Genomic DNA, 24,281 nt, shown 5'->3' with positions numbered 1-24,281 from the left:
ATCTTCCCCTGACCTCCCCTGCTGCCGGGGGGGGGAGGAGAAAACGGAGGAATGAGATTCTGTAGCGCATGCGCTCTCCTCTGTCTCTAGCACGATGCACGCGCTCTTTAGATCAATAGGCTCTGCAGCCTGCATGATTTGCAGCGGCGCATGCGCTTTATCTTTCATCAGCGTCGTCACAGATCTCTGTTGGGCATGCGCTCTCTAGCTCGTGCGCTCTCTTTTCACGTGTATGGACGTCCCACGCGCCCCCCCCCCAAACCACTGTTACGTAGCGCATGCGCTCCTGTCCACTTCCCCTTCCCCCTCCCTTTCTTCTACGAGTCTTGCGTTCAATCGCTCGAGAGCTCTCTCTCTCTTTGGCGCATGCGTCCTTTCGTGACTCGCCTTGCGCTCAGGCGCTGTGCGCGTCCCCTCCTTCCCCTGTAGTGGCGCCTGCGCGCTACGTGCGGTCGGTGCGTGGCGTGCGGTGCGGTGGGGGCGGGCGGGGGCGGGGCGGGTATATATAGTGCGCGGCCGGGGCGGCGGCCTCCCCCTTGTCCCCCGGCCGCTGTCGGTGGTGTGTGCGCAGTGTGTGTGCTCCGGTCCCCGGACACACCGGCCCGGCCCCGCCGCACCATTTATTACTAAAAAAATACTTAAAAAAAAAAACAAAAAAAATCCAAAAATCCTGAAAAACCCATAAAAATCCCCCCGAAACCGGCCGGTTTGATATAAAATAACCCGGTGAAGCGAAGCCCCGGACCCGGCACAGCCGAGAGGAGACACCGAGCGAGCCTGACCCCAGCCTAGACCAGAAGCAGCCGAGACCTCAGCCAGGGCCGGCCCCGAGCGAGCCGGGCCCTCACCGCCGAGAATCCGCCTCCCGGAGCCGTTAAGTTTCGAATCCTCCAATCGCCCCCACGGAACCCCGGAGCCGCCGCGGCTTCCTCGCGTCAGTGTGACCCCCTTCCCCTGCTGGAGACGGCGGTAGGATGAACCCCAGCGCCCCCAGCTACCCCATGGCCTCCCTGTACGTGGGGGACCTGCACCCCGACGTCACCGAGGCCATGCTCTACGAGAAGTTCAGCCCAGCCGGGCCCATTCTCTCCATCCGCGTCTGCCGCGACATGATCACCCGCAGGTCTCTGGGCTACGCCTATGTCAACTTCCAGCAGCCCGCCGACGGTGAGCGCTGGGGGGGGGGGAAGCGGGCAGTGGGGCTGCCCCACACCCTGGGTCAAAGAGGGTCTGTGCTAGGGGGAGTGCGCCTTCCTCGCAACACAGCAGCCGTGTCCCTCACCAGGGCTCAGCCCGCCTACCCCACCCCCTTGGGTGGTTGCTGGCGTGTTTCCCTTGCGGAGCCCTGACGTCCCTTTCTGCCTCCGGCCTCGCCCTGCGACAGGGTAGGGGTCTTCTCTGCTCCCAGTATTTTCCCAGTTAGGGGGGAGGAGGGGGAATACATGGGCACGAGCAAAACTTGGCGCGGTGCTTGGGGAACTTTGTGCGCTGGAGCCGCTGCTGCTGCTCGGTGACATGCGGCCCGGGGGCTGTGGCTGTGTCTGCGCCTCGTGGCGTGAGGGAGGCGCTTATTCGGGAACCGAAAGCAAATGTCGAACCCATAAAACTCGAGGGAAGGGCCTCGGCGCCCAGAGCCCTCCTGCCTCCGTGAGGAGCGCTCGGTACCGCGCCGAGCTGCGGCAGGCGGAGCCCAGCGGTCCGGCCGGTTCCGCTCATAGCTAGTTTCAGCCGAGCTGGAGCGACTCTCTGATTTCCAGAACCTGTGCTCCTGAAAGGATCGGTGGTCGTCAGGAAGGGTGTGACCAGGTATTTCTCTCGAGGTTAATACACTGACTACACTGGGGAACTGGTATTAAAGCCTGTTTGAAGGAAATACCACAATCATTAACACCTTGAATATCGCCCCGGAAGGAGTTGGGCGTGTAGGCATGATGTGGTTAAGAGGTAAAAGGAGGAAGTGTCAGGCCATTGCGAAATAACCCAGTACTCAGATATGAAGTCACATAAAGTCCATGGAAATGGATGGGCATAAACAAAAATAATTAAAGCATTATGGCAGGTTTGTCGAGCAAAATGTAGGGTCTTACTTTCCAAATAATGTACTGTTCAACATCTACAGTGTGTTTGTCATTTAGCAAGCTTGCTTTTGGTACTTCATTTGTCTGCAATAAATTCCTCAATATGTACTGTTGAATTATAAAAGCTTGCATTACAGTTTTGGTGCAGCTATAACTTAGCTTAAAGCAAGACAGAAACTATTTTTATGCAGGTCACAAATGACCTGTAAACAACTTCAGGGTTAAGGTTGGCATACAAGGCCTTTTTTTGGAACTGTAGTTCAAAGACCCAGTTCTGACCAATTTTAAATTGAATGACCTGTCTGATTATGAAATGTCATAATGGCTTTGATTAAAGCACAATTTGCCATATACCTACTATTATACCAGGTATAATCATGTGATGGATGTATTTTTAGAAATGTTAAGGAGTGTGCACCACTTGATTTCCCAACTTTTCAGGCATGTGGATTAACTGGATTTTTTTTAAATTAGTTTTCCTATGTATATGCTATGGGCCAGATTCCTGAGTCTGGTTTGCTGGGATCTATAAGTATTACATTAACTGTCTATATTTACTGGATGGTAGGTATGATCTTTTCAGCCTATTTAACAATTCTCTTACACTTTAGAGAGCTTTTATTTTAGTCAACTAATAGTTCAGAATGAGAGGATTTAAATGATTTTTTTAACATAAATTTGTCTGCTTTAAATTGACAAAGGCCCTTGTGTTGTGATCCAGACCGCTTTCACAAGGAAAAAAGGGTCAGGTTGGGACTGGATCAGTCAGAACTTTGATGTGATAACTTCAAAGTATGTGTTGTAAGTGCTTTAGGAAGTTGTAGGTGATTCCATATATGCCACTCTTCCTGATTTTGTGTTGAAACATGCCCTGGTATATTAAAAGGGTCGATCCTATCACTTTTGTCACATGATTGAATAGGTAATTTCATTGTGCTTATGTCTAAATTCTATCTGCAGTTTCATTTGGATAAGATGTTTTCTTAATACAGAGTTGTTCAACACCTGCTGTGTTTCACCCAGAGACAGTTGCATTTGTGAGATGGATAAAGATCCTTCCATATAGTTATGGTGACACTTAAGTTTGTAAATTACTTTGAGATCCTTTGGAATGAAAGGCTACATACACATAACTAAGTCTTTATTCAGACCTACACCTTTTTTTTCTGAAAATCTCTCCTTCAGATACAGAGTCTCATGCTGAAGTGATAGTTATGTCCCCTCCAAGTAGTAGAGGTAGTGTTCAAAATGCATCTAAATTGTATCTAGTGAATTAAACCTTGCAATATTTTTTAAATTTGACAAGCGTTGCAAATACCTTCAAAAGCAGAATTTCCAGAAGAATTTTGCAGATAATCATATAAAGGCCTGAAAACTTAATTGAGGCTGAAATACCATCCTTCACTCCCTCCTCATAACTAGTTTCAATATGAATTTTGAATTATCTGCCTTTTCTCAATCTAGGCTTAATTCTTAGCTGCACTTTCACATATCTTTTATTTGTTTTATTAACAACTATTAATAGCTAGTTAAGAAGTTTTTGAAATTCTTGTTTCACATACAGAGTACCAATAATCCAGGAAACTCAAAGCTCTTTTGAAACACTAAGTAAATCTGATGCCATCCTTGTGAGATATGCAAGTATCTTCACTTTATAGCTGTGATTTATCTGATGTGAAAGTAAGTCAGTGTCAGTCAGGATTAGAACATAGATAATTATGAGCAAATGTCTCAAACTTCTTTCAGAAGATTTCTAAATTAAATGTTCTGCAGCATTTTGTTTAGTCTACTAATATATATATTTCTCTATATATTTAGCACTACCATTCCTGTTTTTATAGACTATATTCCATGCAGATTCTATATAAAGTGACAAAGTGCAGTCACTTCTGAAGCTGGCTCCCAACTAAAATGGGAACTAATGACTCATTCAATAGACACTTAAGCAGAATCAGCAAAGGTATAACATGGGTGAACTCAGTAGGTGTGGCCATTTTGTAATAAGTTAACTATTGAATGTATTTGTCTTACAAACTGATGTGCAGCCCTTCATGGAAAAGAAGCTAAAATATATTGAATGCAGTCATTTTTACTAGAAAAAAATGTGAAAAAAGATCAGTCACTGCTTGGGATACCTAGTTTGATGTTAAAGTGTATTCAGTCCTCATTTTATACCAAGTGGCTATAATTTTACAGGTGGAAAAGGAATTAAATTTATTCTCTATACAAAGGTGTTTTTTAAAGAATTTCAGTGAATTCAATGCTCAGGAAAGGTGCCAAATTGGCAGCCCTAGAAACTGAAGACATCATCTGTTTAACTAGATCAGGTATGTCAAGGGCAACAGCAGTTGAAATTTTCTGTGCCGGCCTTGTCTACACGAGAAGGTTGTACAAACTTTTTAATTATGGTTATTAACTCACTGTAGTTAACATGTTTGTAAAAGGGTAGTATGGACACACCCTGGAACAAATGTTTGTGAATGTGTCCTGGAACAAATGTTTGGGGAGTGTCAAGACTATCCTTTATGAACAATTATAAACAAACACAAATCCTTGAGTGCTACTAGAAACAAATAATGAACTCATTTTTGGCTCCTCTTCTAAGACTACCAACAATGATTCTAATTATCTCCAGTTGTGGTACCAGGATATAGATGCCTATCCAGTGAGAATTTTACTGAAACCTCCAGTTCATTTCACTTGGCTACCAACTGGTTTGATGGTAACAAGTTCTGGTTTTTATTAGCCTGGGATGAGACTTCATTTCTCACTACTGATAACCCAAACTGTCCATTCTCCCCAACTCTGTTCTTAATTAAATATGTGTGCACATGGCATTAGCTTATTCAGTGGGAGAACAAATTTGTATCCAGTTTAACAATTTTAATGCAGTATTTTATGCAACCTATTATATTTTCTTCAGAAACAAATACTGTTCTCATTTTATTCTCCTTCCCACTTTATAATTAATTGATATTGTTATAGGGATAATGTCTGTTTGGAATAGCGTTTAAGTGGAACTGGTTTTCCAAACTATTTTGTACCTACTTACAGTATATATCTACTTACTTTCTGCAGAGCAATAATCTTTCAACACCAGACTGATGTGAAAATCTGAAAATAAAGTAGAAGTAAGAAGGGCATGTGCAGTATCAAAAGAGGCAGTGATCAGGGTGTAAAGATTTTCTGAGAGCTGTGGCATGCACTTGTTTGGATAGAAATAAGGTGGCAATTCAAAAATGTACAGAATATTAGTAATTTAGGCAGCATTCATCTTATTAGAAATAATAATTTTTAGTAGGTTTTGAAATTGGCAGTAAATTCTACAAGTCCATTATATGTTTATCCCTTCTTCCACGTCTTAGAAAAAATGGTTAATTGACCTGATTAATATTTTTGAAAGGCTGGCTTACTAATACAATATAGTATTTTGATTTTCTAATAACATTTTTCTGTTATCACTTAAGTGATTGAAAGTTTCCTTTTGTTTTGAAAGGACAGGCTCTAACTATTTTGCTTATAATTTGTCAACTCTGTTCTTTTCATAGAAGTCATGTTATCTTTGTGGATGACTGCAGCAGTAAAGCATGCTGTGAAAAGTATTATGGTGTTTAAGGGTTCTTAGGTTAGAAACATCATTCCATAGAGATGATGTTCTTTTCTTTTGAAAGTGAACAACATTTAAGTTCTGATAAATAATTTTTACAGCTTTTTATTTATATCAGAGATTTTATTGCTGCTTACATTGCATCACTTTGCTCTGAATGCAGATGGCAATTCAACAGGCTTACACTGCCATTAGGTGAGATTTCAGGCATCTACTGGGGCTCTGCTTTAACCCCCCTCCCCTCCAGATTTCTATAAAGAGATTAGCACTGAAAGAAGCTAGTCCAGGAGACCATAATTTGTTTGCCATAATTTAGTACCATCACTATCTCTTGCTTAAATATCTTCTTACTTTTTTCATACATGCCTGTGATTTTTAGTCATGTTACTGCTAGGAATTGCCATCCCATAGGCATGGAGGATTACTTTTAAAGATATAAATGTCAGATATAATGACATCAACAATCCCAAGCTGTCTTCCAAAAGGTTAGCTATGGTCCTCTACCAAATAAGCTACTCTACAAGAGTGGTTAAAAGCTAACTTACGTTATTTCATATTATATGCAGTGTTTTAGCTGTGTTGGTCCCAAGATATGGGAGAGACAAGATGGGTAGGTAATACCTTTTGTTGGATCGACTTCTTTTGGTGTGAGAGACAAGCTCTTGAGTTTACATACAGCTCTTCTTCAGGTCTGGGAGATGTAATATGTTTGTGTAAACTCTGTAAGCTTGTCTCTCTCACCAGCAGAAGTTGGTCCAATGAAAGATATTACCTATCCACCTTCTCTCCATTATCTATATTGCTGTTTTAATACTTGATATTTTATGCATCTTGTAAATTTTCTGAATTTTTCTTGATTTTTATCTGTAGAAACTGTATATGAAAATATATGGCAAACTGTTTCTTTAAATCCATTATTTAGAAGTACAAATAGAATTTCTGTGCTAATAATTTAAATGCTTGCCACATGTGCTGTTCGCTGTGTTCCCTTTTGTCTTTGAATATTTGCAAAGAATATAAACTCAGTTAAACGAATATCCTAGTCTTGCTTTTTCATCCTCATCCCTCCTGGATCCTTCTTCCACGCATAACACCATCATAGTAAACATGTTACTGTATTCAGGAACTAGACTTCGGTCAGGTTTACACAAGAAACATTTACTAGCATAGTAATGTTGATTAGAGGTACAATTTTTTTTTTTGCAGTTTCTTTATACCAGTAAAAGCCTGATGTAGGTAGATATAGTTGTATTGCCAAAAAAGTGCTTTTGTTTTTGTAACATATTTTACTCGGAACTGGTATCAGTTATATTGGCAAAAGCACTTTTTTGCTGGTACTGTATAAGTTATATCTGCACTAGGAGGGTTTGTTTGTGTAGGTATGCCTGCAGACCTTTTCTAGGGTAGAAAAGGTTGCCACTGATTGATACATTGTGATCCTTGCTGTTCCATACTGTATCCTGAGCACAGGGTCTCTATAGTGCTCACAGCTCTTGTTAGCCCAGGAATAGAGAAAATCCTACCACTTGGAAATCCAATCTTTATATTTTTCTTTTTGGTAAAATGGATTTTATTGTTTCTAATGTTCATTTAATATCCATACTTAATTTTTTGTTCAAAGATTTGTTATTCTAGTGATTGAGATTGGAGTATGAAGGTCATTATCAAAACATTTCTAGTCGCTAAAATTTTACCAAACATTAATTAACTTCAAGTAGAGTTAGCGTGTGGATAAAGATAAATGGTTTAATATTTCTCACTAACATTAGTGTCTCTTCCAGCTGAACGAGCTTTGGATACTATGAACTTTGATGTCATTAAAGGCAAGCCAGTGCGCATCATGTGGTCTCAGCGTGATCCATCTCTACGCAAAAGTGGTGTTGGAAACATCTTCATCAAGAACTTGGACAAATCTATTGATAATAAAGCTTTGTATGATACATTTTCTGCTTTTGGAAACATCCTCTCTTGTAAGGTGAGTAGAAAGTAACAAATGTGTACAGTGATTTAATAGTAGAAGCTACAAACCTATATTGGAGCTGTTTGACAAGTTGACATTTTTTTATTTTATAGGTGGTATGTGATGAAAATGGGTCAAAGGGCTATGGATTTGTACATTTTGAGACACAGGAAGCAGCAGAAAGAGCTATTGAAAAAATGAACGGTATGCTGCTTAATGACCGCAAAGTGTAAGTACATAAATACATATACTCTGGGGCTGTCAACAGATTGAAATTCAGCCTGATGTAGATTACTTCCTGAAGTTTATCTAGGAAAAGCAGATTTTTCTAAATATGTTGCTAATTTTAAAATGATTAAAAATGTAGTGCAGTATACTGTGATACTATTGATTACATATGCTGACAGTAAGAGGAATATGAAAAAAATTGACATCTTAAAATCTTGGAAGCTCAATTTGTGTGGTAAAACGTTGCAGCTAAGGTGTTTACAGTTGAATGTAGTAGAATTGGAAACTAAGGACTGTTACTTTTGATCAGATTAGAATAAGACTGACTCCATCAAGTATTCAGAACAATATTACTTATTTCCCACTGCAGGTATTATCCAAAACTGTGACATCAAAGCTCTTATTTGACCTCTGGATTCCTCTTTCCTAGTCTAGTGTAGGTTTGAAAGTGTTACACAAATGATTCTTAGGACATAGTATTAATGCCTCTTCTAAACCACTGTACTTCTAAAACTTAGCCTATGCAACACAAGCATGGCTATGTAACAGTCTTTTGGAGGGCAGGCTAAGGTCTGGTCTACACTGCAGAGTTTTGTTGACAAAACAGTGGAGATATACACACTGAAATGCTCCTCCCACTGATGCAAGTCCCCTGCTATGCTGACATCATAAAACCACCTGAATGAGAGGTGTAAGGCTTATGTCAGTGTAGTTAGGGCGATGCAGGGTCAGTGTAGACACTGTTCCTTACATCTGCTATTGGCTGCCATTCTTGTCAATTTCAGGGCTCCACTGGAGCTGTGAGATTGACAAGAAAAGGGGCAGCTAAAGGCCAACTGCTGAGCTGTGAAATTGACAAGGCTGCCCTGCTGTGGAGGGGGGGGAAGAGGGGAAAGAAGCCTGGGGCAGCTGGATCCCCCACACTGGCCCTCTTATGTCAGTGAAAGTGCTCCTGGTGAGGACGCACACCACTAACCCAAGGAAGGGGTACTGTGGACATCAGCCACCACAGTAATTAACTTATCTTTATAGTGTAGACAAGGCCTAAGAGTGGTAGAGGCTTGGGAAAATGTGCATAATAGAAAATCAACATTTTTTTTTTTCCTGTTATAGTCATTTATACATAGATGGGGAAGTGAAGCAGCAGCCAGGGAGAGTTCATGTCTTAGAGATCAGAGGTGCTGCTCTGTGAAAGATTACTATGGGTGGCTCTTCCAAGTAGTTTTATACCGTGATTTTAGCTGAATTGAGGTACTTAATAGGTGGTAGTGGTTTTTAACTATAGCTTCTGTTATATACACTTTTTTTAACTAGCCCAGTAGTTCCAGGAGGTTAATCACTAGTTTAAAAAACTGTAATTTAATTAACTTTATACTGATTAGTGCATCATAAAAGTTACATTTCCTTCAGGCTTTTATTTTAAGAAGAACCTTTTAAAATGGATTAACAATTTTTCCTGACTATCGAAATCTTCAGAGTACCTGGCAGCACCATCATTGAAGTCCCAATGTAGCTGTAAACCAGGTTAAAGCAATGTTGAGTAATTTTAGACCATATCGACTGGGACGTAGGTTTGCAAGCTGGGTAATTTTAAAATAGAATTGGAGAGACAAGAAGTCTGGTACAGAAATTGAATCGTTCATGTAGAAGCATTTGTGATTGTTCTAAAGTGGTTCTGTGGGCCAGCGAAGGCTGTGCTGAAAGCATATTCTTTCCCTGGTGATAGGAACTGACCTCAGCTTTTGGCATTGGCCAACTGAAAAGCAAGCCAGGTCCGTACCTCCTTACTAGTAAGGATGAATGCTACGATATGAGACTTCTGTGGATAAGAGGAAAGTTGGGGTTTTAGTGAGATGCCCTTGCCTAAAAGTCAGATGGGCTATGGAAACAATATTTGAAGACTACAAAAAGTTATTTCAGTGTTCCAAAAACCACTATGTAAGAGTTCCCTCACTGTCTGATTACTGATGTTGAAAAGTAAATTTTACTCTAATGAAAATTAGTCGTATCATGACTTTGACAAGATTGCTATCACAATTACTATGATAAAAGGGATTTAAATGTTTAAATAATAAAGAGAAGTGTTTCTTTTGTAAAGTTGTATCTTAAGTATTTTTTCTGTTGAATTTCATGCCTATCATTGACATCTTCAATACTATGTTTAAGAAATAACCCATGGTTGAATTTTGTCTGCCTGTGTACTGGTGTAGGTGATCTAAGAAAAACCTTATAACTGGATAGATTCATTTTAACCCAATAGTCACCTTGGTTTCCTGTAACTAGATTTGTTGGAAGGTTTAAATCCCGTAAAGAACGAGAAGCAGAACTCGGAGCTAGAGCAAAGGAGTTCACCAATGTTTATATCAAGAATTTTGGAGAAGACATGGATGATGAAAGACTTAAGGAACTCTTTGGCAAGTTTGGTAATGTCTTAATTTTCCACATTGTTTATATAAAAACTAATAGACAAACTTCAGTTAACACCTTTTAACATGAGGATTCAGGCCATTGTGTAGAGACAATTAAAATGCATGTAGTTAGTTGTCAGTTCAGTGTTCAGATCCAGAGAAGTGGTAAATTAATATCCACTAAAGAATTTCCATTATCCAGAGATAGCGCACATGAGAACCTGGCCATCAGAAATGTCCTTATCCAATTAAAAAACAGGAGGACGTTATATTTGAATAATACATATAAATAGTTTTAGGATCTTGGAGTTACAAATGAAATGAGGAAGTGAGCCTTTTAGATTTGATATGGCCATGGAACAGTGAACCTTTGAAAGACATTTGTAAATGATTGAAGTATTTGTTACATCTCCATTGCCAGGTAGAGTATACCTGTGCAGTCTTCCCTCTGTTGAGGGTCTTCCGCTGTTCCACACAATTGTTTCCTTGGTTTCTGAATTAAGGATGGAAATATAGAAAACTAAGCTACCAGCAATATCAGTGGCAAGATGTTAAGTTTAATCTTGCACCGCAATTTTGTTTAGAGCCTAAAATCTTTATTGGTGCTGTCATTCATGACCTAATTATTCATACTGTATGACATCATTATTGAAGCTAGGGATGTTAAAACTTTTGTAAGTGGTTTTTTCAAACATGTGAATACACCTGGCAAGGCATCGTCTACTTACTGACTTGGGTTAATATAGGCCATTTAGCAAATTATATGGAGGAAAGAGTCTAGTATACAAAATACTGAATTCCATTTCTGATTCATACGGCTCATTATGTACTGTGTTAACACCAGAGGTTACATGATGTAACTTGCTAATGTTTGTTTCAAGAAGTATTTCATAATTCATATATGCACTTGGTAACTAATGACCTTTTAGTTAGTATATGATGCCAGCTGTGTCATTTGGGAAAGGTGGAGTGAAGTGTACATTCCAGGCTCTGGAGGTCAGGTTGTTATAATGGGCATAGATTCTTCTGCTCATTCCCTCAAGCAGATCTTTTTTTGCCCCATCCCCTCAAACCTGTCTTTTGTAAGGTTTATAAAATGGCCAAATTTGGCTGTATTTTCATGGGGTAGGCAAAAGACACATCCTTGACAGAAAGGCCACTCCTGTGCCAAATTTAAGTCCTGCTTCAAAGCATGGGGGCACTAAAGCTTTTAAAAGAAAAAGTTCATCAAAATTTTTAATATGGGCAAAACAATGTATTTACCCCTAATCTTGTTTTCTGGAAAATTCTAGCTGAAAAAGTCCAGCCATTTTCCAGAAAAGTTGAGCCTGAGGCAAACAAAAAGCATGGAATCTTTCAGCCCAAATTGTTAGTTTGCCAAAGTTACAAGCAAATGAAAGCAGGGTCTTATAATGAGATGTAATAGGCAAACTTAATAGGTGGGACTACCAGCCCTGTCTATGTGTTTATACAATGGAAATAAAACATATTGAAATTTGTGATAAAATTCCAGGATTGTCAAGTTAAGATAAACTCATCAAGGAATGCCCCCTTTGTTTATGTAGAATTTTGCTGTCAACTTCAGTGAAGCACCCCAGGTGCCTGATGTTATTCTCCTAAATAGAAGTGACTTTTATTTCTCAGAGGTGCTGAGGTTCAGTTGACATCTGTAGGATTTGAAAGTGCTCAGTACTTGAGAAAATTAGGCTATTTTCATTTAAATACCAAAATGTAGAGTTAGGAGCCGAACTTGGGGCAACTAACAAAAGTTTTGGCCAAGAGTTCTTATAGAAAGTCAGCAAACTTGGGGCATCCTTCAGGGAAGGAATCTGCTGTACATTTAACAGCTGGAAAATTTCTGGACAATAGGCATTCTGTATAGCATAAGTGATATCACATGCCTTAGTTGGACACAGACTAATATAAATTAGATTGTAAACTCCTTGTTACAGGGACTGTCCAGCACCTAGCAAACCTGTGAGCATTGTAAACTGCTTAAAATTTTATAAAGTTTGTGTTGGAAAATGGATTTGTATGGAAAACCCACATCTTCAAGTAGTATGTAAGATCTCGTAGCATCATATGGTATTGAATAGAACAGATCAGTAGTTCTCTAGTTTTCTTAGGATTTAACTTCTTGCAGGTAATACTGAGATTTAACCACCAAACAGAAGGGGATATAGAATGTACATATAACACAAATATTGCATACTTTTTTCAGGGCCTGCCTTAAGTGTGAAAGTTATGACCGATGAGAGTGGAAAATCCAAAGGTTTTGGCTTTGTTAGCTTTGAAAGACATGAAGATGCCCAGAAAGTAAGTTTATACGTTTTTTTCTTTTAAATGCATCATTTTGGAATGCTAGTAATTTTGAGTCTTGAATACAAACTTCCTTTTTGCATCCTGTGGATTCTTCCAAATTTTTAAAGAATGTGAGGAAACAGGAGAGAAATCTGCTATTTTAATTGACTGATATACTGTTTTTTATTTGGGTTCATGTTTAGCAAACTTCTGCATTGGATGTTTTTAGAACATCATTTAAGTTTGCTGTTTCCCCCAGAAATATTCCTGGCCTAGAAATGATACAGTGGCCTTAAATAATTTAACATTTATATTGTAATAGTGTCTAGAGATCTCAGTGGGGTTTGGGCCTCGTGCTAGGCACTGTGGAAACTGTAAGTAACCCCTGCTCCAAAGAGTTTATAATCTGAATAACAGGATACAACAAGTGGCTATGACAAGTAGACAGGGAGAGTGCATTGTTTTTTTAAAATTACCAAGACTGGCAACTTTACACAGCAAAATTGCTTCCTGTATGTATTCAGCCATATCAGCTTGCTTTAATAACAGAATAAGGTTTGCGCTCTGTTTCTTCTTTTTGCATTGTAGAGCCAACACAGCTATAACAAGCAACATGAGGACTCTATTCCATCTTGTATACATGAACCATTCTTTAAACAATAATTGCTCTCACCTTTGTAAAACACATTGAAAGAATAGGGCATAATTTGGCCTATATAATATTTATTACTGTTGATTTGTAAAACAGAAAGAATGCTGCTTTGAGTGCAGGCTGACTTTGCAGGGCTGGAAGGTAGAAAGAGCATCTTAGTTTGTAAACTGAATACACGTGTATGGAAATCTAACAAGCATGGAACCATGTGATGCAACTTCTATTGGGAAAAGTAATTTTGTAACACTGGACATGAAATTGGGTATTAGTGTCTGTAACATGGTAGTATGCTATACAATTTTAAGTCTTTGGCACTGATAGTTTTGATGCATCAATTTACTGGCATTGGATACCATACGTCAGGGAAACAAATTAAGCATAAAATAAAAAATCAGAACAATGAATGGAGTTATCGTTTTCAAAAGTTTGTTTCCTCGGTTGTCACCAGCACAAGTGTGCATGCAACAGATTAGAATAAATCCCACCTCATAAATATATAAGTAACATTTAGGTTTGCACATTTTTAGTCTGAATGTACTTCAGATATCTGGTGTTCTATATATGTATTAAATTATTATGGGAAATGGTTTACCTAACTATATGTAATGCATTTGCACAATGGTAGACAAACTTCCAGTATATTAGGTAAATACACATTAAAAATAGCTTTCACTAATGGAGATACACAATTCATTAAACCAGTTTCTGTATTTTTAAATTAATAGACATAGACCAATGCTAAAGCTTTCACACTGAAGGGGATATACTGTAAATTGTAGATCTTTTTTTTTTTAAAGTGTTAAGTATTACCTAGGGCTAGAGTGCCCTTTCTAATTTTTGTGGTTATACATTCAAATTGTCCTATTTTTAAAATGTGTGAAAGACTCAGGACAAAAAAAAGGGAAATTGAGTATATGGATGGTGCTGTCAAATGCACAAAGTGAACAAAATTTGGGGAAAGTTTTTCTTAAATGTTTACATTACATTAATTTTCTGTGTTTAACAATTGTAAGTAAAATTCATATGTATGATTTTTGAATTTGTTCCTTTAATCCTCTTCTCTTTGCTTATGACTCAGGGTATGCCTATACTAGAAATTCTATAGTGGCACAGATGCGCTGCTCTAATTAGACACCTGACCCAACTCTCCAAGAGGTGGTGGCTAGGTTGACTGAAGAATTCTTCCATCAACCTAGTGATATCTACACCGGTGTGTAGATTGGCTTAACCATAACACACAGGGTGTGGAATTTTTCACAGCCTTGGGCAATGTAGTTAGGTCAACCCAACTTTAGTGTAGACCAGTGCTAAGTTAAACAGGGCTACTTCTATCCACTTCTGATTTTTCTTTAGTTCATATGCTGGACAGAAAATGCACTTAGTTATACATATCTTCTTATACTTTTAAATGCAATTTGATTCAAGAAGTTCTGGAAATGGCTTTATTTCAATTAACTATATTTTACATCTTTTTCTTGGGGTAGTAGGTGGGGAAAACATTTAGTTTTTATTGTTGGAAGCTTTCTATAATTTGTAATCTTAAACTGTATTAGCCAGTGGCTGAAAAAACATGTTGGGTTTAATATACTGTGAGCATTGGTAATCCTTTGTTTATTTATGAAGGCTGTGGATGAGATGAATGGAAAGGAGCTTAATGGAAAGCAAATTTATGTGGGCCGGGCTCAGAAAAAAGTGGAAAGACAAACTGAGCTCAAGCGCAAATTCGAACAAATGAAGCAGGACAGGATCACCAGATACCAGGTTACACTTCTAAATTGAATGAACAAGTTTATTTTATGATTAATCTTTTTAAATTAAGCAACTGTTTTTTCTAAAAGAGGTAGTTTTATTTTTTTAGGGTGTAAACCTTTATGTGAAAAATCTTGATGATGGGATTGATGATGAGCGTCTAAGAAAAGAATTCTCCCCATTTGGTACAATCACTAGTGCAAAGGTAAAGTTAGCATTTTAGACTTAATTTTTGCTTTGCAATATCCTGTGTGAAAGAAGGAAGGGGGGATGGTTTGTCACTGAAGAATTGACGGTGGCATTCAACTTTTTCTGAACGCTTTTCAACTGGCAATAGTAAGATGTGGAGATATGGCATAACCACCTATAAATCCAACCGTCATTAAATTTGACTGCTGGTTCTTACTAAAAACTTAATTCATACAGTTTTTAAAAGTGTATTCATGTTGTATTTTTGGATGCAAGTAATATGTAATAGCAGTTTTTAAAGTGCATGCATTATAGACTGGTCTGTGAAAAATGAGAGAAGTGAACACATGCAGTCGTTCATAAACATGAATGTGATGCACAAGAAGGCGATAGCTTTAATAGTAATAAGGTACTGCAGTCAATCACCCATAGAAAAAAGTACAGAAATCTGTATCTGGAATGGATGGATGCAGATAGTACTACCAAAAAATTGACATTTTTTCAATACAGTGGTTCATTCATACTGTTCCTCACTAATAGGCCTAAAGTGACTAGTGTTTCTAGAGGATCCAATAAGCCAGCTGTGAAAGAAAACCAATAAAAATAATCCTGTGCCATTTGCAGTCTTGGCACAGGAGCTGGCGGGTACATTGTATGCAGTACAACTGATCAAAAGGGCATTTTAATTATGTATTCCTCAGTTCAAAGCTGGAGCAGATGATTTGACTCTTAGAAAACTATAGGTTAGATTAAAATTTTGAGATGCTGCCTGTTTGCAGACAACTGGGTTGGATTCTTTTTCCCAGTAGAAGACAGCATTGACAGTTGGGTATATTATGTCTCAAAACTAAGCAGTGTACTTTATATACCTTCCACTTGCAGAAAGTGTAAACCATGATTCAGAAACCTGGAATTCAAGTCGTATCTGTACCAAATTGTGCATCCTGCTCCAGACTGATTTTAAAAGCTGTACCTTATTTTTATTGGCAGGTCATGATGGAAGGTGGCCGCAGCAAAGGGTTTGGGTTTGTATGCTTTTCTTCACCAGAAGAAGCAACCAAAGCTGTCACAGAAATGAATGGTAGAATTGTGGCCACTAAACCATTATATGTAGCTCTAGCCCAACGCAAAGAAGAGCGCCAGGCTCACCTCACCAACCAGTATATGCAGAGAATGGCAAGTGTGAGAGCAGTGCCTAATCCTGTAATCAACCCCTACCAACCAGCACCTCCTTCAGGTTACTTCATGGCAGCTATCCCACCGGTATGTGTAGAAATAAGTAATTTCATATTTTGCACCATGGATAGAATTGGTTTAGATTCAGCAGCAAATAGACGTATTCAAACATCTGTAATGTTAGTATGTTAAATTCATAAAAATGGGTTTTGGTGTTAAGTACTAAAGAGCCTGTGACAATGTCTAAATTTCTGGAAGGAGCAATAAATTAAATTCTGTAAATCAGGATTTTTCTCAGATACTTGAATTCGGAAAGTTTATAGAAGAAATTACTTAGAAATGCATGGTTTATGGATGGAGCAGATACAGCAAGATTAGAAAACAGCTGTCATTTTTATTTTCTTGACAGACTCAGAACCGTGCTGCATATTATCCAACTAGCCAACTTGCTCAACTCAGACCAAGTCCTCGCTGGACTGCTCAGGGTGCCAGACCTCATCGTAAGTAGTCTCCTTAACTTTCTAAATACATGGGCATTCAAGGAACACTTAGGTCTAGTAAAGGTTAACTATGTGGCACTAAAATAAAAATGTTTAATGGTCATTACATGTAATTGGTAGAAAGGTAATATGCCAATTTTGGCTCATGTTGCAGATGTTTGCCAGGAGACTTAATTTAAGGTTCTTAACTTCATAAATATAACTCATGAGAGAGATTTTTATAGTCCTGGGGCCGGTTTTGTTCAACATCTTCATTAATGATCTGGAGGATGGGGTAGATTGCACCCTCAGCAAGTTTGCGTATGACACTAAGCTGGGGGGAGTGGTAGATACCCTGGAAGGTAGGAATAGGATACAGAGTGACCTAAACAAACTGGAGGATTGGGCCAAAAGTAATCTAATGAGGTTCAACAAAGAAAAGTGCAGAGTCCTCCACTTAGGAAGGAAGAATCCCATGCACAGCTATAGACTGGGGACCGACGAGCTAGGCAGCAGCTCTGCAGAAAAGGACCTGGGGGTAACAGTGGATAAAAAGCTGGATATGAGTCAGCAGTGTGCCCTGGTTGTCAAGAAGGCTAATAGCATATTGGGCTGCATTAGGAGGGGCATTGCCAGCAGGTCACAGGAAGTGATTATTCCCCTCTATTCGGCATTGGTGAGGCCGCATTTAGAATATTGTGTCCAGTTTTGGGCACCCCCCACTACAAGAAGGATGTGGACAAGTTGGAGAGAGTACAGCGGAGGGCAACAAAAATGATTAGGGGGCTGGAGCACAGGACTTAATGAGGAGAGGCTGAGGGAACTGGGCTTGTTTAGTCTGCAAAAGAGAAGAATGAGGGGGGATTTGATAGCGGCCTTTAACTACCTGAAAGGGGGTTCCAGAGAGGATGGGGCTAGGCTGTTCTCATTGGTGGCAGATGACAGAACAAGGAGCAACGGTCTCAAGCTGCAGGGCGGGAGGTCTAGGTTGGACATTAGGAAAATGTTTTTCACTAGGAGGGTGGTGAAGCACTGGAATGGGTTACCTAGAGAGGTGGTGGAATCTCCATCTTTAGAGGTTTTTAAGCTGAGGCTTGACAAAGCCCTGGCTGGGATGATATAGCTGAGGTTAGTCCTGCTTTGAGCAGGGGGTTGGACTAGATGACCTCCTGAGGTCCCTTCCAACTCTAATATTCTATGATTCTATGAAACTTACCTACGTTTTATTTAGCAGTTGTCACAAATCATCATTGGGTTGAATTCCAGCCCCCCAAAAACTAGACTTCTGACTTCTCTTTCTACCCTTATCTGTAATATTAGTTATAATGTCATGCAAGGATGGCAAAGGGGGAAAAAAATATTACTGTCCTTTGTCACCATTCAGTATTGTTACATGATGCAACTTCAACACTCTTTGTTTTAAATGCAGCATTCCAGAACATGCCAGGCGCTATCCGCCCAGCGGCTCCCAGACCACCATTTAGTACCATGAGACCAGCTTCTTCACAGGTTCCAAGAGTCATGTCAACACAACGTGTTGGTAAGTTTCAGGTTTTTAAAATTGCTTGTTCCTACATAAGGCTGCACCAAAATCCACCTTCATTTAGATATAAATTCATTTATGGCCACGCTTCAGAGATTCTGCTAAAGCTGAATAATTTTTCAAATAGCTTTGTGAAACTGAATAGTGCAGAAGGAGGCACCACTTTGTTTCCTAATGTACTTGCCCCTGGCTGACTTGGAAGTTTCTTCTCACCACCTAATGACCAGCTAACATGTTGGCCCAACATGTATTAGGGAGATTGGAGAGGTTCCCCCTCCCCATAGCAGCAGCCATTTCTCTTTTGCTTATTGCTATATAACTATTTCACACTTTCTGCTATTTCCCTCCCATGTTAGATTGCTGTCCTCCTACTCCCTCACTATGATTTCTCTACCATCTACCCCTCAGCAATATCAAACCCTCTTCCTGTTTAGCAGTGTGCCCTGTCAAGACTGCACATTTCAGGCTGACCTAGTGTCTCTAGGGGAGGCTGCTTGTTAATTCTTCTCCCTCTTAACCTGTATTTTCCAATGTTTTTGAGAAAATGTTCATTGTATAGACCAACTTAACCCAGTAGATTAATAGTATCCATTAGGAGTTCTCAGCTTTTTCATACTGTGGGCCACATCTTAATGACACTGTATGGATGGCCTCACACTCCCTTTGTAATTGTTCCATTCTTGTGGTAACTATAGCAGTGGATTACGTGGAAGAATAATATTGAGAAAGCATTTATTTTTAGTTTTTAATGCATTGTTGCAGATGGGAACAAGGAGTGCCAGTATCACATGTACAGTAACTGTCTGCATATCAGCAGCAGGTTCTGGGGACCACAGTGGTATAAAGAAAAGAACATTCAGAATATATTAGACTGTTATATATTAGTAACAAATCTAATCATTTAAAGTAATTTTTAGAATAATTTAATTGGCAAAATGTTTTAAGTGAAAATGAGAATCACCTTTAATCATAATTGGGGTAGAATGAAATTCAAGTACACATTTTTAATCAAAAAGAGATGTTCTCTCCATGGTGCTTTTTTAATAGTGTTTAAAGAAAAGCAGGTAATTAGCAAAATAGTGAGGAACAGACACATGCTTTTGGTTTTGATCCACAGGTTGACCATTGGTGTTTTTATTTACTAATATTGCTGTAACCAAATATAATACAATACTAAAATTAGATATTCAGTACAGTCCTAATACTGCGTCCATTGATCAACTTGTACAAAATGTAAGCTTTAAGAAAGCTGAGTTAACATATAAATCATATTAACTTTTCCAGCTAATACATCAACACAGACAATGGGTCCTCGTCCTGCAGCAGCTGCTGCTGCGGCCACTCCTGTACGCACAGTTCCACAGTACAAGTATGCTGCAGGTGTTCGTAATCCTCAACAACATCTTAACACACAGCCACAGGTTGCTATGCAGCAGGTACGTATTCTTGGTTTTTGTAGCCAAGTGATGACTTCGTAGTGTAAACCTTTTTTTGCCTATTCTGTATCATAACTATAAAAGGTCTGCCTTCATCATTGGAGTCATTACAGCCACATAAATTGATGTTAAGGCTTTATTTTCACAAATCTAAAATATATTGGGAACAAAACTTTTCTATTGTCCTATTGCTTTTTTTTTTTTTTTTTTTTTTTTTTTGTTGTTAATTTTCTCACTTATGTGGTTGAGATTTTTTTTTGTACTTAAAAGTTTCTCCCCCCTTGTGCCAAAATTCACTTATCCAATTGTGGCCCCACGTTGCAAGCCTGGAGTTCAAAATAAATTTCAAGCATATTTGAGGACATGACCCTGTTCCACTTGTTTTGTATTACCCAAGTGCCTGATACATTCTGGGTTTGAGCTTTGCTTAATGTATAAATTAAGCTCACAAGGGATTGAGTCAACACTAGTGTGCTTTGTAGTATCACTCATCTTTTACCAGCCTTTTGATGAAAATGACTCAGCCATATTTTTTTCTAATAGTTATGACAAATATGCAGGCATAATTATGTTATGTTGTGGGGGTATAAAATGTTTGAATGCTCCAGAATTTAACTTTAAAGTACATTGTTTTATTAACTTGCAGCCAGCTGTCCATGTGCAAGGCCAGGAACCTTTGACTGCTTCCATGTTGGCTTCTGCCCCTCCACAAGAACAAAAGCAGATGTTAGGTATGTATATTTGATCCCACAACTAGTCAATTGTGAGATTAAATAGCTTTTTAAAATGTATGCTTCTAGTCAGTTGTAAAGGAGTATTTTGAATGTTACTTTTGCAGGATATATGGTTGAGTTCTTAAGATGAAAGTACTTGCCCCTTTTCACATTGTAGAGTTTGACATCTGACTATACCACTGCTAAGTATCTTTCAGCAGATGTAGAAGGGAGGCTTTACTATGTCATTTAACATGAATGACATACCAGACCACTTTAGGTTAGGATTAGGTAGTTGGTATTATTTCTGTTCCAGTACAGTATTTGTTTAATTTATCAATGTTTTGTTTACCTAATGCAAAAGCAAGAGTATGGTGAGAGCATGGGATGCGTAGCAGTGAGGTTGATAGTGCTGTAATTTAGGCGTTTAATGGACACTTTTTCGTCAACAGTTAACCTCTGAACCTTTGACATTGCCTTGCATAGACTCAATTGTTTACTTTAAAGACTCTAATTTTGTGTCTGAAATTCTAGTTCTGTACAGTCATATTTAGGAATTTTTATTTTTAGCATGCAAATGTGTAGATATTAATATTTATACTTTTAATAATTTTGAAGAATTTAGATACAAGTCCACAGATTGCTTAATAGATTTTAGTGCCTATGTTTAGCATTGTTACAGGCTAAATTAATTTTTAATTATATTGATCTCGTTAGCCATCTGTAGCATTTTAATGTTTTTCTAGGTGAACGGCTGTTTCCTCTTATTCAAGCCATGCACCCTACTCTGGCTGGTAAAATCACTGGTATGTTGTTGGAGATTGACAACTCTGAACTCCTTCATATGCTTGAGTCTCCTGAGTCTCTTCGTTCGAAGGTAGGTAGACTTAGCATCTAAGTCCTCCTTTTGATGTTACATGTGTATTCTGTGTGTAATTTAGCTACTATACTATCTTAAATTTACTGAAATTATAAAGTAAAACATTGTTTTTGACTGTTAACAATTATCTTATCCTATTAGGTTGATGAAGCTGTAGCTGTACTACAAGCCCACCAAGCTAAAGAGGCTGCGCAGAAAGCAGTTAACAATCCCACTGGGGTTCCAAGTGTTTAATATGTAAGTTTTCCTACAGAATTCATCCTTAATTTTTTCTCAACTGATCACGTTAATCTACTGTAATTTTATTGTGTGTATATTTAGTCAGGAATGTTGTAATATGACCTGCAGTGGCTAAAGGTGCTGTACTCCTAGAAATAAGTTTATAATTATAAGTCTATAAACCATTGTTAAATAGACTGTAATTAGAAAGATCTGGCAACAATTATTTGGAAAGAAGGGAATAAATTAAAGCTACATTTTAAAATAAAGTTTACCTATTGCTGGAGTTATTTAGATGCAGGACTTTACTAAAGTTTGTCCCTAACCTGATACCCTCTGTAAATAAACATGTGAGACTACTTGGAAAGGGCCTTTTTGTTCCTCAAACAAGAGGTATTTGCAGCTTTGTGAAGGTTACAATTCTGTCATAAATTACTCATATACTTTAGAAGTACTTCATAAACTTTCAGAATGAAAATAAAAAATTAATACCTAAATATAAAGGAAGCTGCAAGATTCTAATGTAAAGCCTTGAATAAAAGGAAACAAAGGGAAGCGGATCAGAATTGGAATTGTAAAAAGAAAACCCATGATTAGTGAGACGAAAAGATGCTGTCCATAATTGAAATATAATGTCCTCAGAAATGCAGTTCATTGAAGAATACATCATAAATTAGAACTTTAGAGGATAATTCAAACAATGTACATTAAGTAACAGATCATTTAGATTAGGATAGAAAGTCTTCAATGCTTTCTGATAATCAAGCTCTCAGTCAAGACCCTGATGGAAATATTTTAGAATTGGGACTGGTTTTAGCCGTTTTGAGTGGCCTGAGAAAGTCACAACCTCTGACAAATATAAATTGCCATCCATATCATTATTCAAAAATGGCAGCTTGAGAATTTTGGAGAGGTTTGATGAATATGTTCTTTAGGCTACACAAACTTGATTGGTTTTACATAATATGTGTGAGGTTTACCTGTAGGCGCTCTTCTCTTCACGCCTTTTCTGCAGTAGATATGGAGCTCAGCTATTTATGCTATAGTTTGTGTATAATTGCCAACAACTTAAAATAAAAATTGCCAGGAACAGCTGTCCAACTAGCTCTGTATATGAAATTCATTCTACACGGTTTTCCTTTACATTCTAGTTCATTTAATTTTTATACCACAGTTAAAAAGCATTAGCTGCTTAATTGGTCCTCTCCATGAGGTTGATGTATTTTGTCTCCATTTTACAGATGAGAAAAACTGAGGCAGAAATGTTAAATGTTAATGGGGAAGTGATGAGAGAAAGTTTAAAGCATTTGGTTTCATCATGATCTATTATTTTACAGGAGCAAGTACAAGAGCCGTATGCTAGTTTTAGTAAATTTTATCTAAACATGCAGTTGTATCCATCATTAGTTTGCCCCTGGATGAACTGGGGAAAATGTGCACACACTACTTGAAAAGAAGATGCGCTTTCAATTCTGATTTTGGCCCAATCTCCGTATGCAACACCCAAGAGAAAGGATAATTTGGTGCCATTTTTCAGGAAATTTACTAATTTAAATTAGATCTTCTTGGGGCTCTACTTGGGAAACCTGATCCTGCATCTCCACTATTAAAGGAGAATCGGATTTGATGTCCAGCAAATTACCATAATTAAACATTAATATGACTTGCGAAGATCCTTCACTATTAATGTCACAGCACTACTTACCACCATATGTGCAGATCTCTGCCTTCCCCAATCTTTTGCCCATATTGTGGTGATACTGCTTTTATGGCTCAATGACACATTACTACTTGGCATTGGAAAGAGTTATTAAATTAGATGTTCTCTATTGCTGTAATTAAGTGTCTGATAATAGTTCTCCCAGAATAAGGCAGTTTAGTCTCATGCTTAGAGTAGGGAGGACTTGGAATCAAACTATATTTATTTATATTACCATAACCCATAGACCAGGACCCATTGTGCTAGGCACTGTACAAAAATGAGTTCTAGGCTCCGCTCTCACTGACTAGCTATGATCTTTGGAAAAGGCACAACTTCTCTGTACTGTTTCCACATCTGTACATGAAGTTGTAATGTTTGTGAAAGTCTTTCAGATTCATTATATAGAAGATACGATGGAAGTGGAGAATATTAATGGAATTTATAGAAAGTATCCAAAAAAACTGCAAGATACTAATTTTTTTCACATCAAATCTAATAAAATTGTTCTTGTTTACAGAAAGATCCGGGACTGCAAACTAGAACTTCGCTTCACTGAAGAAAAAAAATTTAAACATGGAAAAACTATTAAATATTGAGAAAAAACATTGCAAAATATAAAATAAATAAAAAAAGGAAAGGAAACTTTGAAGTTTATGTACAGAGCAAATGCCAGGGCTAGCAAAACTAATGCTAGTCCTAGATTACCTATTGATTTAAAACAAAAAAAAAATAGTAAAATAAAAAATACAAATTAATGTTTTATAAACCCGGGGGAAAAGAATTTTCAGCACAGTACAGAAATTTAAAGCATTCCTTTCTTTAATTTTGTAATTCTTTACTGTGGAAAAGCTCAGAATATCACCACTGTTTTAGTTAACAGTGAGAATTGATAGCTGAGCAAAGAAACGTAATTTGGATTATAAAATTCTTGCTTTAATAAAAATTCCTTAAACACGGTTTT

At 38.2% G+C, this 24,281-nt stretch overlaps 1 protein-coding gene across 2 annotated transcripts; it reads left to right on the top strand.

Annotated features, from left to right (window-relative positions):
- The first annotated feature begins 520 nt into the window (after positions 1–520).
- Positions 521–24,277, top strand: PABPC1 (poly(A) binding protein cytoplasmic 1). Of its 2 annotated transcripts, none has more exons than XM_067537312.1 (15): positions 521–1,167; positions 7,467–7,660; positions 7,759–7,874; positions 10,157–10,287; positions 12,503–12,597; positions 14,858–14,995; positions 15,093–15,188; positions 16,163–16,435; positions 16,758–16,848; positions 18,257–18,367; positions 19,655–19,806; positions 20,453–20,537; positions 21,266–21,396; positions 21,541–21,636; positions 23,838–24,277. In XM_067537312.1, exons 1-14 carry the CDS (start codon positions 975–977, stop codon positions 21,631–21,633), a joined length of 1,899 nt encoding a protein of 632 aa, XP_067393413.1. In that variant the 5' UTR covers positions 521–974; the 3' UTR covers positions 21,634–21,636; positions 23,838–24,277. The 2 variants fall into 2 exon arrangements, with proteins under 2 accessions (XP_067393413.1, XP_067393406.1); XM_067537305.1 differs by having other exon boundaries at positions 10,157–10,296.
- Positions 24,278–24,281: the final 4 nt, after the last annotated feature.

This window comes from Emydura macquarii, unplaced genomic scaffold, assembly GCF_026122565.2.
Source record: "Emydura macquarii macquarii isolate MOO-44397 ecotype Brisbane River unplaced genomic scaffold, CSIRO-AGI_Emac_v2 contig_383, whole genome shotgun sequence".
In the NCBI taxonomy this organism is placed as follows: Eukaryota; Metazoa; Chordata; order Testudines; family Chelidae; genus Emydura; species Emydura macquarii.
This window is presented reverse-complemented; position numbering and strand designations above follow the sequence as displayed.

What these genes read in the sequence shown, in the direction of transcription:
- PABPC1 (XM_067537305.1), top strand. Translation starts at nt 975, where the DNA reads ATGAACCCCAGCGCCCCCAGCTACCCCATGGCCTCCCTGTACGTGGGG. An exon ending in CTGCTTAATGACCGCAAAGT is followed by an intron (nt 7,875 to 10,156) that starts GTAAGTACATAA and finishes TCCTGTAACTAG; the next exon opens with ATTTGTTGGAAGGTTTAAAT. An exon ending in ACAGGATCACCAGATACCAG is followed by an intron (nt 14,996 to 15,092) that starts GTTACACTTCTA and finishes TTATTTTTTTAG; the next exon opens with GGTGTAAACCTTTATGTGAA.